The 22,401-nt window shown below is 43.3% G+C and overlaps 1 protein-coding gene across 2 annotated transcripts in view; it reads left to right on the forward strand.

The window, feature by feature from the left end:
* The first annotated feature begins 2,438 nt into the window (after positions 1-2,438).
* The window catches only part of Aldh1a2 (aldehyde dehydrogenase 1 family, member A2), a 46,471-nt gene continuing 26,508 nt past the window's right edge, over positions 2,439-22,401 (forward strand). For both annotated transcript variants that reach the window (XM_005393845.2, XM_005393844.2), the window contains exons 1-6: positions 2,439-2,543; positions 3,489-3,629; positions 6,320-6,449; positions 16,638-16,699; positions 18,766-18,894; positions 19,015-19,128. In XM_005393845.2, the coding sequence (XP_005393902.1) occupies positions 3,555-3,629; positions 6,320-6,449; positions 16,638-16,699; positions 18,766-18,894; positions 19,015-19,128 (510 nt within the window). In that variant the 5' untranslated portion in view covers positions 2,439-2,543; positions 3,489-3,554. The remainder of the gene's footprint in view (positions 2,544-3,488; positions 3,630-6,319; positions 6,450-16,637; positions 16,700-18,765; positions 18,895-19,014; positions 19,129-22,401) is intronic.

Here is a 22,401-nt window from a genome sequence, read left to right on the forward strand (position 1 = left end):
CTTTATTATTTTAATTTTTAAAGATATAGTTGGAAATAGTTGATGAATGGTGATTAAATAATTCCTAGGATGATGAACTAGCAAAATACTTCAAGATGTGGGAAATGTAAGATCATTTACTTCCATAATGCATGTTCGATTTTTAAAAAACAACAGACTTAAATATTAACAATATGAAAATGAGTTTTATCTAATTAAACATAAATAATTTTTCTCTTAGCTCTTTGAAAGACCTCTAAGAAATAATAAGAGTCATGAACTCACTATCTTTATAAATAGAACTGCTCTACAAAGAAAGTTAAACACTAAAGTTGAGTTCAGTAGACCTTGGTGTTATTGCAAAGGTTAAGAAGTCTGGTTCAGTCATTTAATGAATAAAAGGTGCAAAGAACACTGAAAAGACCTCTTCTTCCTTACACTTGATAATACCCCAGACCATATCCCCCCAAACATAAGCACACCTCTTCAATTTCTTCTTTTGTTACTGGAGATCATACTGTGTTTTGGGGGAATGTGTAGACAGTTGCCTCTTCTCTGTCTAGAAATACCTCGGTATTTATCAGGTAAAATAATATAGTAAACATATTGTACTATAAACTGTACAGTGTTACACAACTACAAGGCCCTTGTGTGTGTGCTCAGTATATTTATATTAAGTACTGTACAAATATAAGGTCTTTTCTTTCTTTTTGTTTTAAAAAGCCTTTAGGGACCAGACGTGCTGGCACATGCCTGTAATCCCAGCACTCAGGAGACTGAAGCAGGAGGATCGCTGTGAGTTTTAGGCCAACCTGGGCTACATAGTGAGACCCTGTCTCAAAAAGCCTTTAGGAAGAGAAGATTCTGTTTTAATTAGTACCTCCTTCCACACAGGCTCATTACTTTAACAAATCAAAGGGGGAAATGTGAACAGAAAATTTGGGGACACTTTCTAGAATTTGGTATTAGGTTTGTAATTACTTAACTTCATTTATTTATTTTTTTATTTTTTAGTTTTTGGTTTTTCTCTGGTACCGGGAACCAAACTCACGACCTTGCGCTTGCCAGGCAGGCGCTTTTGCTGCTGAGCTAAATCCCCAGCCCCCTTAACTTCATTTATGATTATTAAAAACTAGCAAGTAGTAAGAAATAAATTTATCATTGTATTTGTCCTAAATTTTCTGGATAACTGGTTCACAAATTCAGAAATTTCACTGTGGTGCCATATCTTTTACAGAGTAAACCATCTTCGTGTACTTGTTTGAGTTTCATTGTCCAACAGTTCTTACTGTAGTTTGGTTTTCTCTTTCAGTGTCAACAAAAATGTAAAAATTTCATTGCTTAACTTTCCCACCTCCTTTAATTTGTTTGTTAAAATCTTACGACAATGATCTGAATAATCTTGAATTATTAATCTCCTCACCCTTTTAATACAATCTCCACCTGTAAGAACTTTTGCTTAAGGAATTTTAGGGAGACGAACTGCAAAGTTACTTCCCCTTTCCCTTTCCTAACCTGTGTAGCCCACTCAGCAAAGCCAGAGAAACCTTAGGTTTACGTGTGAAACTGAATGCGCTAGTTAGTTTGGTCCGAGCACCTGCTCAGCTTGGGATCTGATGTGAATTAAGCAGCAAGTGTTTATCCCAGCACCAGTCAGTCCAGGCGGATGACTGCAGTAGGAGCCACCACTGAATCCCTGTAGATCTTGCCGGAGCTTGGACATCGATCACTATCTTCCTAACCTCACGATGTGGTCTGCATGTGCCTGAGACTCTGTCCTGGCAGGCTGACTTGTCACCCATTGCTTGAGATGTTCACTGTATTCAGTAAGAACTGGAGTCCATTTTTGGATGACTCTCAAGGAAACATCATAGAGGAAATTCCCGAATTGGGAGTGAGGCTCGCCTACACGCGCTCTGTTCAGGGTGCCTTGCAGCACTGCGCATTCTACACTTCATTGCAAGACCTTCCTCGTTTAATGCCCTACCTGGTTAGTGCTGTTTGGACTTACGACTGAGGTACACTGTCCCACTTAAAACCCCCGTTTGGACTTTCCACACAGGAAAGTGGGTGACAGTGTGGCCTTGTGGTGGCTTCTATAGTACAGCGCTGTAATTTTTGCTGTTTGTATGGTACAGTAACAGTTTTATGTTCTGTTGTACATCGCAGTGCTGCATGGGAGAGGTATGCCCATAAAAGCAAAGTCATCAGGTTGGAGTTTCCTTTGACCATTTCTTTGTCCGAATATTGAATTGTGCGTACTGTCTACAGTTCCTCATTTAGCAACTAATGTAATGAACAACCTGGTGGGAGGAACAGAACTTGGTGGGTAAACGAAGAGTGTTTAAAAGATGCGTGCACAGGGCTGGTATCGTCACTGTGGCATTCTGCGCTGCTCAGTCACTCACTGGCCCCCAGTACCCGTGTCACAGACCCAAGTCTGCTGTCTTCTCTTTTAGATCTTCATTAACAACGAGTGGCAGAGCTCAGAGAGCGGGCGAGTGTTCCCTGTCTATAATCCAGCTACAGGAGAGCAAGTGTGTGAAGTTGAAGAAGCAGACAAGGTATGGCGTTCTGAGAAGGACTGCAGCGGTGGCCGCAGAGCAGCGCGCATGCTCTCAAGATGCCACTGCTGAGTTTAGGCATCACTTGTCTTGTTAAATTTTTACATTCATTAGTGCATGTTTGCAGTAACAATGATCACAGTCCTCCCGGGCAGTTGGAACACGTATGTAACACATCTTTGTTCTTTTCTCCTCTCTTTCGCTTCTCTTCTCTTCCTCCCCCGCTTCATCGCTTGGGAAAGATCTATCTCCCTACTTCTCATTATCTACTTTTTTATTTTGCTCTTTATTTATATTCTGAATTTCTCTTGTAAGAGAAACCATGTGATGTTGAAGTTTGTGCTTCTGATTTATTTCACAGAACGTTTTGGTCCTAAGATGCATCTGTTTTCTCACATGACTCAAGTTTATCCTTCTTGATGGGAGAGTAGTGGTCCACCGTGTGTGTGTGTGTGTGTGTGTGTGTGTGTGTGTGTGTGTGTGCGTGTGTGTGTCTGGCCATTAGAGAAATGCAAATTAAAACAACACTGAGATTCCACCTTAGTTCAAAAAGAGTAGCTATCATCAAGAAGTAGAATAATAACAAACTCTGGTGAGGCTTCAGGGAAAAAGAAGCCCTTCTACATTGTTGGTGAGACTGTAAACTAGTGCAACCACTATGGAAATCAGAGATTTTCAAAAAACTTAAGCTGTAAATTCCATGCAGCCCAGCCATTCTCCTAGGTACCTTTCTAAAAGAATTAAAGACATCACATTACAGTGACACACGCATACGTGCAGCACAGTTTAGTAGCTGAGTCTTTAAAGTAGCCTCTGTGTCCATCGAGAGACAAATGCATAAAGAACATGTGGCATTCACACATAGGCCCTGCTTTTTGCTGGAGCCTGAGCCCTTCCTGCACTTGGAGCGTGGCCCTCATCAGCTGTGTCTCTCCCCCTCTCCAGGCAGACATAGACAGAGCTGTGCGGGCAGCCCGCCTGGCCTTCTCTCTTGGCTCAGTGTGGAGAAGGATGGATGCGTCAGAACGAGGCCGTCTGCTGGACAAGCTAGCGGACTTGGTGGAGCGAGACCGAGCGATTCTTGCGGTAAGTAGCCTAAGAAAACAGTGCACCTTTATCCCACGGTCGCCTTCCTGCTGGAATTCGGATTCCTCGTCTGTCTGAAAGCATGCTGTGGAGCAGAACTGCGGGGAAGGACAGTGCATGCATAATTCTCATGAAAAGGGAGTGATATTAAGGTTTGGGATCAGGTCAGGTAGGGAAGTTGGGGATCAGCTGAGTGTCCTTTTCACTGCATTTTGAAGGAAACACTGCAGCATTCCGTGACTGGTAAGGCTCGCCTTTCCTCACACCTTCCCCTCGCTTGGCAAAGCAGAACCTCTCAAGCAGGAGGAGATCCCCTAAGCTGGTTGCAGAAGAGCAGTGCCAAGTGCTCCGCCTGGGATCAAGTAGGACAAGCTTTGACTTGCACGGGCGCAGCTCCTCTGGACTGGAGAATCCTTCCGAGGCAGACAGCGGGATGTGGGCCCCTCACACATCCTGCTCTGCTTGTCCTCTTTTTCTAGAATCTACAGAAAGGAGAGGTGACACAAGACAGTAATACTTTTCACTACAGCATTTTTTGGACACAAGGAGCTGCTCCTTTCCTAATGGTTTTTGTTGTTATTGTCTCTGTTTTTAATTTTTTTTTTTTTAAAATTTCTCGGAGAATATGAACGTTTTGGAAACTGGAGCCATTTGGGAATGTAGGGATGGCACAGCCGCCATGACCACACCGATCAGGTGATGCTGAGGGATTCCTTGTTCAGGGCATTGAAGCCATTCCTTCTGCTTGGGAAAACAGGTCACTGCGGGGCTCGCTTTGGAGGAGGGGAGCATTTGTGCCCCCCTCAGTGTCCTTCCAGTCACTCCCTGATGCCATTTTGAATCTGTCCCCAAATGATTCCTTTACTGAGATGGGTTGGAACTGAAGCGTATGGAGCAGGTTGCTGGCTGTAAGAAGCCCAGCAGCACATTCATGCAGGTTAGGGGAAAGGTGCTGCATGGTGAAGCTGCTCCTTCCCGGAGAGTCCCAGACACCGAGCATGTTAAAGGCCCTGAAAGGCCTGACCGTGCCTCCCAAACTTACACGACCTCAACATTTCTCCGGCAAGCCTGCTAGTAGAGCTGAGTTTCTCAAGATACCTCGCAGAATCCTAGTGCATATGTTTGTCTCTTCACTGGTGTGACGTTTTCCTTAAGCATCAAAAGTATGGTTTATTGTTTCCTTGATGATCCTAGCACAGTCCCTGGCACATAAATGGCCAATGAATGTCTGCTTGTTATACACATACATATAATATTCACAGTGTTGGATGAATGATATCTACTAGAAGATGATGTGGTTTACTTCTGCAGTTCTATTTTCATGTTGTGAAACTCAGATGGCCCCTTTTCCTGCCATGCATCTTGCTGAGGTCACGTCTTTTTTCTCACCACATGCAAACGTGATTCTGGCTTTGAAGCCCTTCCAAGTGCAGGAGAAGTAATCTTAGTAAGAAGTGCCCTCTAGAAAAAAGGGAGCTCAACACGGAGGACAAGAGAAGCTGCTACTATGTCCAAAGGTAGCATATGTGAGAGTAGATGCAGGGCTGGTCGTTCTCAAAGGATTCCCTGCTGTCAGCTGCTCATGGGGACCACTTAGGTGGCCTAGACTCGTTATTGACTCCTTTGTTCTATGATTTGTAGACTCTGACTCTACGGCAGCTGCCTGGAGAATGTAATGCCACCTAATGATCATAAAATGTTCTAAGACGTACTGGTAAATAATTTGATTCCCTAAAAGTGAGCCAGAATAAGGTGATACATAGGAAGTCAGTATACAGAACTGTTACCTTATTGAGTGGAGGACGTTTCAGTTTTAGCTTTGTTAGCCATCAAATAATTTTTACACCTGTATGTGATATAAGATGTCCTTATAAAAGCAAGAAATGGCAAACATACACTCTTGTTTATTTCATTTGTTAAAACTGGAATACCTTTAATATATCTCAGGTGAAAATGCTCTTATTTTATTGTACTAATTTGTCACAGTTTTGGTTATAGATTTAATCAGTTTAAGAGCATGCTATTAAAATAATGTTTATAATGTAAAGCTGTTTAATATTATTGTTTTTATTAAATGGGCCAGATACTTCGTTCTCAGTAGATAATGGTTGTTAACATAAATGTTTACAAAAGCCAGTCTTTAACTTGTTAAAGGCTTCCCTGGAGGAGATCTTGTTTGGTGTAATAAATAAACTCGATGTGCACTGTGAATGTTCCATTTCTCAGCAGGGTCTTGGCGGCTGTGGAGACGGTTTATTTCTCATCAACTGCATGAAGAGCTCATGGCCCCTTTTTGTCTTTCTGGACTTAAGTGACTAGTGAAGACTCAAAAAAATTTCCATGCAGCTATGACCATTAATAAAACAGAAGCCAGGCTGACACGCAGAACATTTCTTTATCGTCAGTTGTGTTTCTGTATTTGGATAGTGATCCCTGGAAGCACACAGGCACAAGAACACACACACACGTGCACGATGCACACATGGTCATATTCATTGTTGGTTTTACTAGAAACGAAACCAAACTCACCATCCTAGAGAGCCTTTTATTTGGGAAATCAGAATGGAACAGGTATGCGTCACAGTCAGATTCATGTACATTCTCTCTCTTGCATTTTCTTTTGCTCCAGAAAGTAGTGTATTGCTGGAAAGTTCCTGGTACTTAATTCCTCTCTCTATCTTTCCCTACAGACCATGGAGTCCCTAAATGGCGGCAAACCATTCCTCCAAGCTTTTTACGTGGATTTGCAGGGCGTCATCAAAACCCTTCGGTATTACGCAGGCTGGGCTGATAAAATTCATGGGATGACCATTCCTGTAGGTATGTGAAAGCTGAGGATTTGAAAAGGGACATGTGAGATTTCAAATAGAAACACACTTTTACCACCAGGCCCAAGCAACGGCCACAAACGATAGGGACCCAAGACACTTCCAGCAGCTTAAACCAAGCAAAGAGCCAAACAAGTGATGTCACCTGACAGTGTCACTCCTGCTCTAGGTAGATAGTCTTCACACAGGAGCATGGATGTGCCACTTAAATCGACGTGTCAGTCAGCGAAGGAACAGGTGTATATGTTTGTTAGCTACTGGTGCTGGGTTAGGCGCCAGGGGTACAGAGGAACAGGGGGCAGGGGTGAGTCCCAGAAAACCCCAAGAAGATTAAGACTTAGCGCTTGCCCTCTGAAACACAAGATCCCCTCTTTAAAAGGGAATAATCTAAAATGTTAAAAGTCGTGTCTCCAGGCGGTGGGACTATGGGTAATTTTTCATTCCTTCTTCATATTTTTCCCTATTTTCTGTGTTTGCTCTAATGACCACATATTACTTTTGTAATCTATAAAAACAATAATTCTGACTTTTTTCTTTTTATATCATTAAGATCCAGATCAAAACCAGCACCACAAAGCCATGACAAGGCTCTGCAGGGGAGTTAAACAGAGGTGCTACCGTTAGGTCAGCGCTAAGCCCTTAGGGAGCCGGAAAGCACCCAGGACTAGGGTGGTGGGCGGAGAGGTCTGGGCTGGGCTTGAACCCTGGTGATGACACCAGTCGAGTGCTTCCACAGCAACCCGAGGAGCCATACTCTGTAGCTAACACCCCCAGCTGACCCAGGAGGAAGCTGAAGCCTGGGCAAGTTGAATAGTGTTCCTAATTCACATGCTAATAAGTTTTAGAGCTCAAGTTTTGGCCCGAGAGCCTTGGCTCTTAATCACTTCACCGGAGGATTCATTTTAGCTGCAGGGTGGAAGGAGTAGCTGTATGAGACCGACGGAGGTAGCAGGTCTCACCGTGCTTAATGTGTCGAGCCGCACCAAAGCAGTGGGATCACAGGAGATGGCCGGGCTGGTGGGCAGGGTCCTCGTTATTCACGCATTTTCCTCCGGTTTGCTCAGTCACTTCATCTTTGCAAGTTTCTAGGTCCATATTTAACAGCAGCTTGATTTGTCTTTGTATCCTGGACCTCGTCCCACAGTGAAATGGACATTATAGGAAGGCTGTTAGCATTTAACCATAGGGTCTGCATTGTGTCTCATGCATTTCTCTGCAAAAAAATTTTTTCTTTGTATTTGGAATGGTGACATAAACTCATGATGTATTTGCATAGCACCTCAGAGTATGAAGTGATCTTTCATATATAAGATCTAGTGATTTTGTATGTGATCCTGTGACATACGCTGAACTTAAAAAGACAGGCCCTATTTCACAGGTAAGGAAATAAGGCAGAACTTAAAAAGACAGGCCCTATTTCACAGGTAAGGAAATAAGGCAGAACTTAAAAACACAGGCCCTATTTCACAGGTAAGGAAATAATGCAACCATACGCTGAACTTAAAAAGACAGGCCCTATTTCACAGGTAAGGAAATAAGGCAGGAAGTATTTAGTGTCTGAACTTAAAAAGACAGGCCCTATTTCACAGGTAAGGAAATAAGGCAGGAAGTATTTAGTGTATTAAACAAGACCATGTGGCCAATCAGTAGCAGGTTTTAGATTCAAACCCAAGTTATTTTCTCCCTAGAAAATCTGCTATAAACTTCAGTGTGCCCTTCAACCTTCCACAGGGTTTTTGGTTAACACACAGTTGGTTCTGATTATTCAGTTATGTTCCATAAAGTTGTCACGGACACTGAATTTGCAAATTCTGAACTGCTGCTCCTACAGTAAATGCGTGACTAGGTGCCCGTGAGCATCTACGCAGAGCATTTTCGTCAACCATTCAGAATGTGAGCTTGTTTTATATGAGTTCCTGTTGAAAGCCCCTTCCTTTAACATATATTTTTGGCATACGCACATTGAATTCATGGCAAGCCAGCCAGCAGCTTGTACCCAAATGGACTTGGCCTAACACTAGGGTCACATTCTGGGGACACACACCAGCAGTACTTCTGCATGGTGCTCAGGAGCCCTTAGAGCAAGATCATAAACAGAACCACAAAAATGGGAGAACATGGTATTAAAGAAATCACAAAAATATAAGAGTTAAGGCAAGAATTCTTAGTGTCACCTTGTTCAGCTTCCACTGAGATCAAATGTCCGGGCCCAGGCAGATTTTTTTGCTGGAAATGATTGTGAAAATGTTGCAGGTACTGGTTTTGGGGCTGCTTCAGCAAGCGGGCAAGTTCTCCAGTCCGGAATCGATGAATAATGATCGACGGTATCTAGACGGTTTTAGCAAGGTAGCACTTAGGAATTCCACATGTTCTGGACCATGTGTGGTTGTGCATCCCCTGGCTGTATCATGTAGCTAGAATGGCCTTCATAGTGAGGGTCCGGGAGGAAGAGCACACAGCTGTGGCCGGTCACTCATAAAAACTAACCTGAAAGGTTTTAAATTAAAAATCTAAGGCTGCACTGCTTTCCTACATCGAATGACGCGATGCTTCATCTAGCTTAGCATCTCTGACACTGAAGGGTAAGAACCACAAAGAGCGGGGAGACTCGTGTTGCTGTCCACCTCCCTTCTTCCCACCGAGGGAGGCTGGAGAAGAGTGGAAGTAGGAAGAGAGCTTCCTCCACCTCCTCTGCCGGCATCGCCTCTAGCCTCTTGCCCAGTTATTCTTCGTTCGTTCATTCACTGCAGATGTCTCTGAGCACCTGCTATGTTTCAGACCCCGTCTTGGGCCCTGGGGATACAAAGCTGAGCAAGATGTCCAGTGTGCAGTTCAGTGTGGCCCGTTTGGAGGGTGAAGCATGAGTTCAGTGACCTGGGCAGAGGGGCACCCTTCCCACCTGCCCACAATCCGTCTCCTTGTTATGTCGGGGAGGCGAGACGGACGGAGGGGAGCCTGTGGGGGGAGGAGAGGGCAGGGTGCCGCTGCGTGGGAAAAGCCAGTCAGATACAGAGACAGGAGGGCGCCAGGCCTACATCAGTTGTGTTACAGGCTTTATTCCAAAGGCAGTGGTGAGACACAGAATTACTCTAAATAGATGATTGCTTTGCTCAAAATTGCATTTTAGAAAGCGCTTTGCTATGAATGCGTAGTCAGTTGTTGAAAACAAGTATCTGCTTTGCTTGTCCCTGGAAGGGTAGTCTCCCAGTAAAAAGGCTGGGAGGGGCAAGAAAGGATTATTTCTTCAGAGTGATTAACCAGCCAGCTGTTTCCTCCCCTGAATTGGGAGTTTCTCCCACTGGTCTCTGTTCTGCTCCACCCAAGGCCCACACTCGGGCCATTACTGCAAATTATGCAATGTCAGTTTGATCCACAAGGGTCTAGCTCTCACTCCCTGTATGGCAGTCTCCAGTATTTCATGCCATGGAGCCTGAGGCAGCCGTTCTGTCTGACTGAATGTCCTATGCTTTGATCCTTCTGCCCAGCCCCTACTTATGATAAGTAGTAACCCAACACTTTCTCTGTGCTTGTTTATTATCCTCAGTGTCAGAGCAGTCCTGATGAGAAATACTATTCTCCCCATTTTGATTGTTTTTTAACTTCTATCAGATCTGCTGCTTCTTGCCTATTCATAACTTCCTTGCAACAGAGGAAAGATCAGTTTTTTTATTTTCAGTTTACTGAGGGAGAAATGGGAATTAATGGCTCTGTGTTATCTTCGATTTTTCTGTGCGCTGAGCGTTGATTTTATGGTATGTATAGAAAGTGTAGTTTACTTTAAGCTGAATGCTGACCTAAAAATAGTCTTATGATATGTTAGCATATGGAAAAGGTTAAAGACTACGCAGGGCATATGTAATTATTTACATTTCTTTCCGCTTTTTCAGTTGAACCTGTTAAAGAATAGGGTGAAAGGTACACAGGTATTGACTGGGATCCTAAGGTTTTCCCTTCAGTCCTCCTGTTTGGGGTCAGGGCTGTCAGCTGTGAACACACAGGGTGAGAGCTGAGATCTTGTCCAGTCCGAGCGGCAGGGAGAAGCTGTGTGCTCTGCCCATCTGAGAAGGACCAGCTGTCGCCAGTGGGCTCCAAACTGGTAGTGACGAGTGGTCGTGAAGTCAGCCTCACCGGGAACCTCTGCGAGAGTCTAGAGTTGAAAAGGACCTCAGGGATCCGTAAAGCCAGGCTCCTCATTTTATAGACAGAGAAACCAGTCCAGAGAAGTAAATTGACCTTTTAAAGGGTGTGTAATGTAATAATGTTAGGGTTAAGACATCTTCATGACAGCCTCAGGAACGTGTAACCTAACTTCTTAGAATCTGCTAGCAGATTCCTGGGAAGAACAGCATTAAAACTACTTCGGGCTAATGTGAAGTTTCACCGTTTGAATGGGCTTTTTACAGAATTTATCGCTGTCACTGTAAAATGTTCAGAGAGCTCTGCAGAGTGTCAGCGGGCACAGGGACCTGTGAGGGTCCCTAATGGGACAGTTCATTGGAATTGGTCTACTTGTTTAATGCTAGGGTCATCAGAAGGGGTTCTAGCTCCTCAAAAGGTAATTCTGTATGAAGATTAGAGATGGGAAGATGATCTTCTAGTAAGTGAATTAGGTTACAGATTTTTATGTCATTAAATAAACCCATTTGTATGGTTAATAGGTGTATATAACTTGCTACAGTTCTTAAAATGCTCTTAGTGTTATAATTAGGAACTATCTGATAATGTCCTCCTCAATTTCTGGTGAAGTTTGGAATGCTTTATAGTCTTTCATATTTCCTATATAATTTGTTTCTGATTTTACTGAGTGTAAAGATTCCTAACCACTTTCTCACTAGTTTGTGCATTGAATGTGCCGATGCCAGATATTCTTACGAGAATAAAAATCACGTTAAATTTTTTTCGGGAAACTGTAACATCTGCCTTTAGCAGTGATGCTTACCGTGAAGAAATTATGGAAATGTTTATATTTTTAATTAACATAAATACTGCTATGTCTCTTGTGTAGTGTGGTCATGCAGAGCAGTGGCTGTGTATTTCACAGCTGCAGAAGAGGCTCATCCTGTTATTACCTCTAGGGACAAAGGCTTCTCTCAGCACAGTTACAGAAATAGCCCGGTGCACGCACACTCAGTAAAATTTAATCCACGGTTCCACCAAAGTTATGGTAGAAGGAAGCATTCAATTGTAAGATTTTTATATTCTTCCTGAGGTGAAAACTATTCTTTGGTCACTAAAAATATGAAGGCATAAAAACATACCAGAAAAGTTGTCTCTGGCTGTGTCTTAATGTGCACCTCTTGGATGAGCAATTTATACTACTCTTTAAGTTTTTTTGTTTTTGTATTAGTCACTTCTCTACTGCTGGGACAAATTACCTGACACATGCAGTTTAAAGGATGGGGTGGGCAGTTATTTTGGCTCACCATTTCCGAGGGTTCAGTGCATGGTTAGCTGGCTCCAGGGCAGAAGTGGCCATGACAGGGGAAAGCCTCCCACCCCAATACAGCAAGGAAGGAGAAGGGAGGGGTGAACAGGAACAAGAACACACTCTTCCGGGTCACACTCCAAGCAACCTTCTCCCTCTGGGGCCCATCCATGAACATGAAACTATCGGGGGATATTTTAGATCTAAAGCATAACAACTTTCTTAAGTGAAAGGGAAAAGAGCCTTAGAGAAAAAGTCTTCCATGTATGATGTCGTCTGTTTTGGTATCCATTTTTACTTTAGTTTTTTTCCATAACTGTTGTGTTTTAACCTATTGACTCAGAATGTGAAATTTAGATCATTTTTATGGCATCATCAAAAGTAATTCTGTCTTGCTGAGCCTAAGTTCTCTCTGTGAGTGCTTATGTTTGAGTGAGAAGACCTACAGTCGTCTTAGCCTAGAACCAAGTATCTGAGTTAGGGTGGAGACTGGTTCTATATCAAGCTTCCGAACTTACAGCACAAAGCTAGAGAAATGAAATGACCTTGGAGGTCATCCTGCCATATATAGAGAGCATTATTAATACAAAGGGTGAAAAAATGGGCTGTAACTTTTTCTTCTAAACAGAGAGGAGCACTCACGTTACACATTATCATATCTCATCTTAGGTATGGAGAAAGAGAACTGACACTGTCTCCCATCAGGTAGGCTGTACCTGAAGGAAAGGGACCAAGGTGCTCAGCCCTGAGCTTCCACATTTTGGGGAAGTTGCTCTGCCAGGTTCTCTTTAGAACTTAAGATACCAGAGTTTAGGTGAATTCACTGTGTCTGATTCTGCTGAGAATCCTCTCACCCTCCCTCACAAGGCGGGTTGTCATTAAGGTTTTGTTTATTTGCTTTTACCCCGCTTGTACTCCTGGGCATTGCACTCTAATTCTAGGCTTATGCACCTGAATTCAATGTCTTCCTCACTGAAGGGTCTTAGTATGTTTTTGTGGCTAAAAAACCTGAAGTCTGATGACCGACATTCAAGTCCAGAGCCAGATGTATCACTTTATACGGACCTCTCAGTGGCATATTCTCTCCACCTAACAGTATTAATATTGATAGCTGCTTTAGTTTTTCCTTGAATATGAAAGGGAAATGAAGACATGAAAATATTTTATAAAGTTCTACTGAGACATGTGGTGGTGTTGTTCTTATGCTATCATTTAAAAAGTAGTAATGACAGTGATCACATTCTCCTGGACCACCACTTTCTTTCTGATAGGTTAAAACCTATCAGAGAGGCAAACAGTAAATGAATACAAATGAGGTCAGACAGCTAGAAAGCCATAGCTGGCCATCAATAGACCTGCAGGCTCTCCTCCACCCCACAGCTCCTCTGGATCCAGCACTTGGGAGCCTGGAGGGACATCCTGCTGATGCGTGAACGGGATGGCTGGGTGCCTATGGTGGCATTTACTTCCGAGCCACCATGTCACCTGCCCTGCAGCAAGCCAGCACGCTGGATGATCCTCTACAACAAACCAAGGGACACTTTTTATTTAATTATGAGATTTAAAGATCATTAGAAGAAATATCGCCAACCCTAGAAACCTATTATTTCATAGGTTTTCTTCAGGTGAGGCTAACAAGTGGCTGTGTGCATGTTTTTGAAAGTTGGGTGGATTAACAAAAATTATTAAGTGAGGATGGAGCGGGTGATACTTAGACATGGCCGCAGTCACGTAGGAGTCTCTTGAGGGCCAGCCTCAGAGTAACACTGTGGGAGCTGGTGCAGGGAAGCACCTCTGGGTGCTGCTAGCCCTAGGTCAGGGGCCAGGGAGGATGCAGCCAGGCAACTGGGGTGTGACTGCTCACTGTCCGGATGAGACTACGATGGGGTTCACTGGGCTGAGGACCCTGTATTCCTTTCAGCAGTGCTCCTTTCTGAAGAGTTCAAGCACCAAATACCTTTTATTTCTTGATTTACCATTTAGAAGAACTGTGGGACTGGAAAATTCAGTCCTTTTCTCATACTAACCTTTAACCAACTGTTTGTCAGATCTGAGCAAGTTACCCAGGAAGTTTTATTCCCCCAAACAATTTCTTTTATAAGACGTAATTGCGGAGTCGGGTTCAATGCCTTGTGGAACCAGCTTTTTAAAGATTTTGTTTAGATTTTTTCTGTTTGCTTTCATTTCTCCAGTAACTTTTCAAATTATGTAAGCAATACAACTAAGGTCCCAAGCATTTAGGATACAGATGGGGAGATGCTGTGTGTGTTGCCTCATCGTGTGGGCAGATGCCTTTGAACTCCCTCCGGGCCACTCCAGTTTCCTCCAGGTTCTGCTGAAACATACACGTTCTCTCCTTCACTTCCCTCTCCCTGACTCTTTTCTCAGCCTGCCTGCACTCTGTCCCAGCATTCCCCTCTGATTCTGTGCTCCTTTCCCTGAGACCAGCCCCAGAGCCGTGTCACAATGCGGCCTGGGGGAGGTTTCCTTGCCGGTGACACTTGTTAGCATGTTGGTGGGAGTCCTCGCTCTGTGTGAAAACCCTTCGAGAGTTTGACAGATTGAAGGTGGGTGGTAACTTGCGCTTTTGTAAACAATGATCTGTTCTCAGAGGATGTGGGAGTTGTCTGTCTACAAGCTAATATAATCAATTTGATTTGAAAACATCACTAGGACTTATTGTCATCCTACGGATAGTGGCCACATTTGACTACGCTCTGTTGGAATGGAAATATTGTAAAACAACTTCCTATGGCTGCCGAGCCTGCCTCCTTCCTCATTTCTTTCATTTAAAATCCTGTGCGTAAAATAAAGTCAAGAGATAAGGAGCAGATTATGGGGGAAACCTTTGCAATAATATGACAGAAATCAAATTTATTTAAGGTCCGTGGAGCTCTTCAGATGACTATAAAGATGAAAAGCCCAAAAGAAAAGTGGCCAAAGACATGGCCTTGAGAAAAAAATTGAAATCAGCCAGCAAACATGAAAAGTGCTCATGTTCGTAGACAAGAATCATAACAGGTTGCCGCCTTCTCTCCACCAGCTGAGCTGAAATCAAGATGTCTGAAAAACCCTAGTGTTAAAGAGTAGAAAATTCAGCATGTTATTAGAATTAAGAATTGTGCAACTTTCTGAATGGTGATTTTGCAAATATTTGTGGAAGTGTGAAATGCACATACACTTTGATCAGGAAAATACACAGACATGCAAGGATGTATAACATAATAGTCTTTATAGTGTTATTTATAGATAGCTCCACAGAAAGCAGCCTCACTGACCCTCAGGGAGTTCACTGTAATATCATGACTTACTGAGCCAGTAGGGTAGCATGCAGGCATGAAAAAGGTGTGCCCATTCATATGGAAAAAGTTAGAGAATAAAACGTGAAAGATGGTGAATAACACGAGCTCCTTTATATTTTCCCAAGGAAGAGGGATAAAAGGATGAGACATATCCTTGTATGTGAATAAATAAAAGTTCTTTGCAAAGATGCACCAGCAGCAGTCAGTACTTAATTCTGGCAGGAAGACTAGAGAGCAGAGGTCTAGAGAGGAGAGAGAAAGACACAGGACTTGAATGACTTAAAACGGTGTAATTCTGAATTCAGTTACCACAAGTCCAGGTGATAAATAGTAGTGATTATGCTCTGCTCAGAAAGGACGATTACTTGGTCTAGTTGGTGTCTCTTCTGTTTTGCTCTCCAACCCACACGCTTTCCTTGGGGGCTACTTGTTGGTTTTCTTTTTTTTTTTTTTTTGGTGGTGGTGGTCCTGGGGATCAAACCCAGGGCTCCCTGCATACTAGGGCAAGCCCTGCACACTGAGCTACATCCCCACCCCTTCGGGGGCTGCTTTGAGAGAGCAGACAACTCGAGGGAAGTCCCCAAAGGAAAAGCAGAGACTTTGCCCAGTTCTGGAAAGGAAAGACCGTGTGCTAAAAACTGAGTCAACTGGCTCAATTAACCTTTTAAAACTAACTCAGACAAAAGCAATGAAGTTTGTGTTGGACGTCCGGGCCAACTACCCCAGCTGCCTATTGCACCCATAAGAGAAGAGAAGTTACTCATTTTCTCTCAAGCTCTCTGCCTTGTAGCCAGGGGATAGGACGTGCTCACCTCCCAGCACACTCTGGTGACCTTCTCTAAAGTGGGTTTTGCCTCTGCTAAGCAGCACCAGGTCTGGCTGGGCTGCACGGGTCTCCAGGGAGTGCGTTTGCATAGCTGGTTTGAGTTAGGGAGTGCATCGTAGTTTTCCTCTGCTTTTCTCCCAGTTGACCAGCATTTTAAATTTGTCCAATAGCATTTCATTTACTGCTTTTTAATACTTAGAAAGTTATTTAAAAGTTTGAGATACTTCGGTTTTTATGTCAGATAACTGTCCTCGTCTGTCATTTTAACACAGAGCATACACTTTAGTGTTTAATCCCCTCCCCCGACTTCTAGTATCACAGACTTGTCACGTATCGGGCCCTTGAGGTCCTCTCCTCAGACTCTGGGGGTCTGGGATGCCCATCCACAGGTGCTGCAAGGCCAGGTGACGGCTTTCCTACCGGCTTCTCCCAGTTCTGGAAAGGAAAGACCATGTATGGTTGATTGGGGTGGTTTTTTTTTAAATTTCATGGTTGATTAGGGTATGGTTGATTAGGGTGGTTTTTTTTAAAATTTCATTTCTGTTTTTGTTGCCACGGAAGTTCTCCCTCTGCATTTCTCTCCCTTCTAGTCTAAGCTTCCTGGGAGTGACTGGCCTTTTCTTTCAGATGGGGACTACTTCACCTTCACAAGACACGAGCCCATCGGGGTGTGCGGACAGATCATCCCGGTGAGTGAGCCCCTCAAGCCTCGGGTGTGTTTTCCTTCCACTCAGTTCTGCTGTAGACACGAGAAGCAGGGTCCTGGGTGATGTGTGTTTTCCATTACTGGGGAGAAAAAAACGGAGCTCGTGTTGTTGACATATCTTCACCAGCCGCCCAATAAGTGCTTATTTGAACAGGTTGACAAGGTTGCAGCTCCGTTACTAGGAGTTGAGCTCTCGAGTTGTGGAATCTCCTGACTCCAATAAGCAAAGCAGAGCACAGCGTATTAATAACCTGCCCTTGATTATGGATGTGTCTCCTGCTCGAAGAAAGTCGATGCTTTGTTATATTTGCTTGTTTATTTTTTAGACCTGTGACTCACCATCTTTCCAGGCGTATTGTTTTATATGGTCCTTCAATCTTCCTCTTTCCCACCGTTTCTTTTCACAAGATTCTCCTTGGAAGACGCTACAAAAGACGCAGCAGTACAATTAACGTCACGGTCGTAATTGAAACCATGCCGGGCTGTTGTGCGCCTTGTAAAGGGAAATAGATGTCCTTCTCAGTGTTTGGGTTGGAACGTTAGACATTGTCCTTTGCTCGCTCCCTCGTACACACCCTCGGCGCAATATAAAACGTCAGGGCATCTGCTAACGGTATGAGCTAATAGTTCCTTCCGGTGGAGATGTCAAGGAAAGGCTCAAATTACACTTACAGTAGAGACAAGATTTCTCTTGTCAAAATGCAGCAGATAGCTGAAGACAGTCTTTGGCTTGGGAGCTAAAGACCTGAGGGAGTTATTAATAGTTATTCAAACGATCAATAAGCCCCAGGCAACTATGACATTTATTAGAGATTGGAAAGGGAGATGAGAAGGTTGGTTGTTGGAGTCCTCCTGCTCCTAACCCCAGGGGACCCGCTTGGAGCTGCGCAGGGTAAGATCTGTCACCTCAGTGGGGACCCAGACCTGCTCCTCCTGCCCTTCCCCAGGCTCAGAGCTGAAGCTTCTCGGACAGGATGAAGGTCACCTGTCAGCTAGCTCTGGTTCAATTACCGCACTCCAAGATTTATACACTGCAGATGGAATTAAAACATCACCAAGGACTCTCAAGTTTATAAACAACCAAAGGGAAAAGAAATTGGGTGTTTGGTGAAGGCAAGACACTTGTATATTTTTGCAGGCTTGCCAGAGCTAGTGGGAACCCTTTGGGGCTGGCAGCTGAGATGCGTCAGGCAGAACTCTGCCCTCGGGGACGAGGATTACTGCCTTCCTCCTTATGAAACTATCAGTGACACCTGATAGCAGTGAGGCTCGTGCCTGAGTTTATGACACTGCAAGCTTGAGAGCCTGGTCCAGTCAGTTTAAACCTCTGTAGGCCCTAAAGTCATATGCTCGTAAATATATTTCAGGTTCACTACATCATTTTGCAGTAGGGAGGAGACAGATTAACAATTCTGCGTGCTTGTCCGTAGATAACTGTTTTTTGGAATAATGTAGGTTTTGTGACCCTTTGGGAAGAAAAGGGCACACATTGGAATAACATAATGTACAGTTACAATCTTCTTTTCACTTCTTCCAGTCAAATGGCTTTCACACCAAAGAGGAAAAACCCTGCTGTAAAAAGCCCAAATTTGAGAGAAAGTTTCACACACAAAAACTTAATGGAACCTAACTTTAAAACTAACAGGACAGAAGAATAATGAAAAACCAAGACAGTACAAAGGAAAAGTGAAAGTGCCCTTTTCATCATGAGATTTCTTGGGGGGATTGTTAGAATAAAGTAATTTGTTGTACACAAAAGAAAGGTGGGTTTGTTTTTCAAAGTCATTGCCATTGCATTTTTCTCTTTTTTTTTGGTACCGGAAATCAAACTCGGGACTTTGCACTTGCCAGGCAGGCGCTTGTACCACTGAGCTATATCCCTGGCACTGCCATTGCATTTTTAATGAAGTAATTAGAAACCTAATCATCTACCTTGTGGTGGGCAAGGTTTACGTGGAGGATGAGTCTGAGAAATCTCACAGATGAGTTTAAAGACAGAGCAGTACAGGGGTGCTTTCCCACGTGCGGACCCCGCGTCTTCTTCCTCAGTGGAACTTCCCCCTGCTGATGTTCGCCTGGAAGATCGCTCCAGCTCTGTGCTGCGGCAACACGGTGGTGATCAAGCCAGCGGAGCAGACGCCGCTCAGCGCCCTGTACATGGGAGCCCTGATCAAGGAGGTAGGACGGGTGACCCCAGGGCTCGACGCTTCCCCGCGAGCCCTGCGTGCGTCCCTTCTGACGGGGTGTGTCGGTGCTCGCAAAGCACAGTTCCTCCCATTCTGCATTTCGTTCTTTTAGGCTGGCTTTCCACCTGGAGTGATCAATATCCTGCCAGGATATGGGCCGACAGCTGGCGCAGCGATTGCTTCTCACGTTGGCATAGACAAGATTGCATTCACAGGCTCCACGGAGGTAGGCACCAGAGGAACCGGGGGCTGAATGGTCCTGCCAAGGAGAAGGCAGAAAATCTCCCCCGCTGCTAGACGCCAGCAGGGCAGGGAGGCCCGGCTTCCTTCGGACCATCAGGGGTCTCATGGGTGGAAGAGGAGAATTCGAAAGCTAAGAGCACCCTGACCTCTGGATGCCAGCACATCCCTGGGCATTTCTGTGGTGCCATCTGTGTAGAAACTGTCCTGGGAGCTGGGGTTCTAGGCGCTTTTTGAGTGAAGAATATATAGCAAAAGCAGGTTAAGTAGTTTGACGTTCACACCAGACTCTGGCAGGGAGCAGAATGGAGACACAGTCTCCCCTTTCCATCGCTTTCCCAGGGCCTGTAGGCTCAGGTGGCGGCTGACTCTGCCCAGGAGCCTAAGGGATGACAGAGCAGCCAGCGAGCTCTCGGCCAATGGCCTGACAGCAAATGTTGCAGACTTTATAGACACTGTGGTCTCTGCTGCTGCCGACCAGCTGTGCCCTGCTGGCCCTGAGCAGTCCTCGGCAATGCACAAACTGAACACGGCTGTGTGCCAATAAAACTTTATTTATAGACACTGACATTGAATTTGAGGTAATGTTTACACGTCAAAAATATTAATCTTTTAATTTTTTCTCAGCTATTTGAAAATGTGAAAATTGCTTTGAGCTGATAGGTGGTACCAAGGTGGGCGTCAGTTTGTGAGTGCCTGACACAGAGTCACAAGTCCACTTAGGGGAAGCTGTAAGCCAGTGCTCCAGGATGCCTCTGATTCAGGCGGCGATGATGAAAGAGTTTGACCTGTCGTTTTCAGTGGAGCCTCGTATAACAGCACTGTTGAGTGTCGGGTCTACAGGTCTAAGGTGTACAGGTCCACACAGTGCCGCCCATCAGGAGGAGAGGGAGAGCAACATTTGCCCTTCACATAAGCAGTAGCCACATTGTTAATAAAAGCAGTGAGCGAGGTTAATTTTAATAACATGCTTAATTTAATCCAGTATTTCAAAAATCTAATCTAAAGATACTATTTTTTATTTTCATTTTAAAAAAATTTAAACAATAAAAACAATGACACAAACTTTCAAAACAAGATAGTAGGAGTGTAACAATGGTTAATACGTTGCATATTGTTATCTTTAAAGTAGTTGCTCAGATTAGAAGATACAGGCACGAAAAATTGATCATATAGTATAAGCACAAACATTTGTTTGCAATGAATGAAGAGAAATTAGTAGTACAACTATCTTAACTATCTTGTATATATATATTTTTCTTCTTTTTCCTTCCTTCTTTTCTCCTTTCCCCCTCCCAGCTGTTCTTTCCTTTTTAAAAAAAATTTCTTTTTTTATTTTAAAGAGAATAGAAAAACATTAAAAACAATATAGAATTTCAAAACAAGATGATAGGAAATCAACAGTGATTGTTATATGCATGTGTATCTTCAAAGTAGTTATTCGGATTGCCAGATATAAGCATGTAAAATTGGTCAAAAAATTGAGCTTTAACTGTTCCTTTCAATAAACCAATAGAAATTAGTAGTACGTTATTTTAGCTATCTTGTGTATATACATATTTTTTCTCCTCCTTTCTTTTTTCCTTTTCCCCTAGCAGTTTCTTTCCCTTTCACCGTATCTATTGTACCTCTTGGATTTTATTTACTCTTTCAATTTCTTACACTAGGGAGACAGTACAATATTTATACATGTGGGTCTGATTTGTTTCACTTGTGAGTATGGTCTCTAGTTGCATCCATTTACCTAAGCCTCAAGTTTATCTTTCTTTATAGCTGAGTAATACTCCATTGTATAGAAACACTACATCATTTTTATCGATATCTCTGTTGATGGGCATTTGGTTTGTTTCCAAGATTTAGCTATGACAAATGGTGGTGCTATAAGCATGGGTGCACATATATCGTTGTGGTTTGATGTTTTCAGTTCTTCTGGAAAAATATCCAGAAAGGGAATAGCTGAGTTGGATGGGACCTTCAAGCCTAGTTTTTTGAGGAATCTCCAAACTGATTTCCACAGTGGTTGCACCAGTCTACACTCCCACCAGCAGTGGAGAAGAGTTCCTTTTTCCCCACAGCCCCTCCAGCATTTCTTATTCATTGATTTCCTGATGGTAGCCATTCTCTCTGGGGTGAGATGGAATCTCAGTGTTGTTTTAATTTGCATCTCTCCAATGACCAGTGATGTTGAACATTTTTTTCATATATTTATTTGCTCTTTGTATTTCTTCATCTGAGAACTGTGTGTTCATCTCAGATGCCCATTTTTTTATTGGGTCTTTGAATTTTAGGGCCTGATTTTTGTCATTCTTTATATTGTCAACATAGAAATTTTTAACACTGTATTTTGCATTCTCTTGTTCATAGGAAGACTCTGGAGTCTGGTGTGTGTTATGCTTACATCCCTGTCTCTACTGTCCCATAGCCACAGGTAGCCAGTGGCTGCCACACTGGACAGTGCGGGTCTAGAAACTTATAATGTCCATTGATATAGAGTTAATGATACCAGGTTAAACTCACTCATGTTAATTTCATTAAAAAGCTCATAAAACATTGATTGATAGACTTGAATGTCAATTTAGAGTTGGAAGTAATTGAGCTTTACATTTGTTGAAAGTTAATCTTGTTTCCACAACTTTCATCCTAGTAGTTGTCACAGTAATGGTACATTTTAATTATATCAACCAGAGTGTGAGTAGGACAGGAATTCCCTTCATGAACTAAGGTCAGCACTCCAAACATATTTGCTAAAGGCTGGAACGTGAAAGAACTGCATCCTACTAGGAGAGGATGTAAAAGATTGGGGGAAAATACAGATCTAAGCAGAGTGCTGCCTGTACTGCTTTGCACAAATTTTTATTCCCCACTCCACGTGAAGAAACTGAATCAAGAAATCTGAAGCTGTATTTTAGAAGTGGGATTTCTTTTTTTTTTTCTGAAAAGGACAGGGGGACCCATAATTAAAGTCTTTGATTCTATATCAAAAGCCTGGAGAAAGAATATACAAATTCATTCTCATTTATATTTTTCAAATTTAAATGAAATATTTAGGGTGTCTTCTTCTCTTAACCTCCCTTTTTTTCTGCTGTCTTCTCAGTGGTCTTGATTGAGTCATGTAAAAGGCTTCTATTCTTTCTTAATTAAAAATAGTTCACTAAAGCTGACAGTGGGTCCCATAAAATGAGATGTGATACTTGGTCGTGTCAGTGCTCTAGAGCCCCCACATTCTTCTCAATAGCTACGTAGAATAGTCTTGTATCAG

Source organism: Chinchilla lanigera, unplaced genomic scaffold (assembly GCF_000276665.1).
Source record: "Chinchilla lanigera isolate Chin_1 unplaced genomic scaffold, ChiLan1.0 scaffold00049, whole genome shotgun sequence".
Lineage (NCBI taxonomy): Eukaryota > Metazoa > Chordata > Mammalia > Rodentia > Chinchillidae > Chinchilla > Chinchilla lanigera.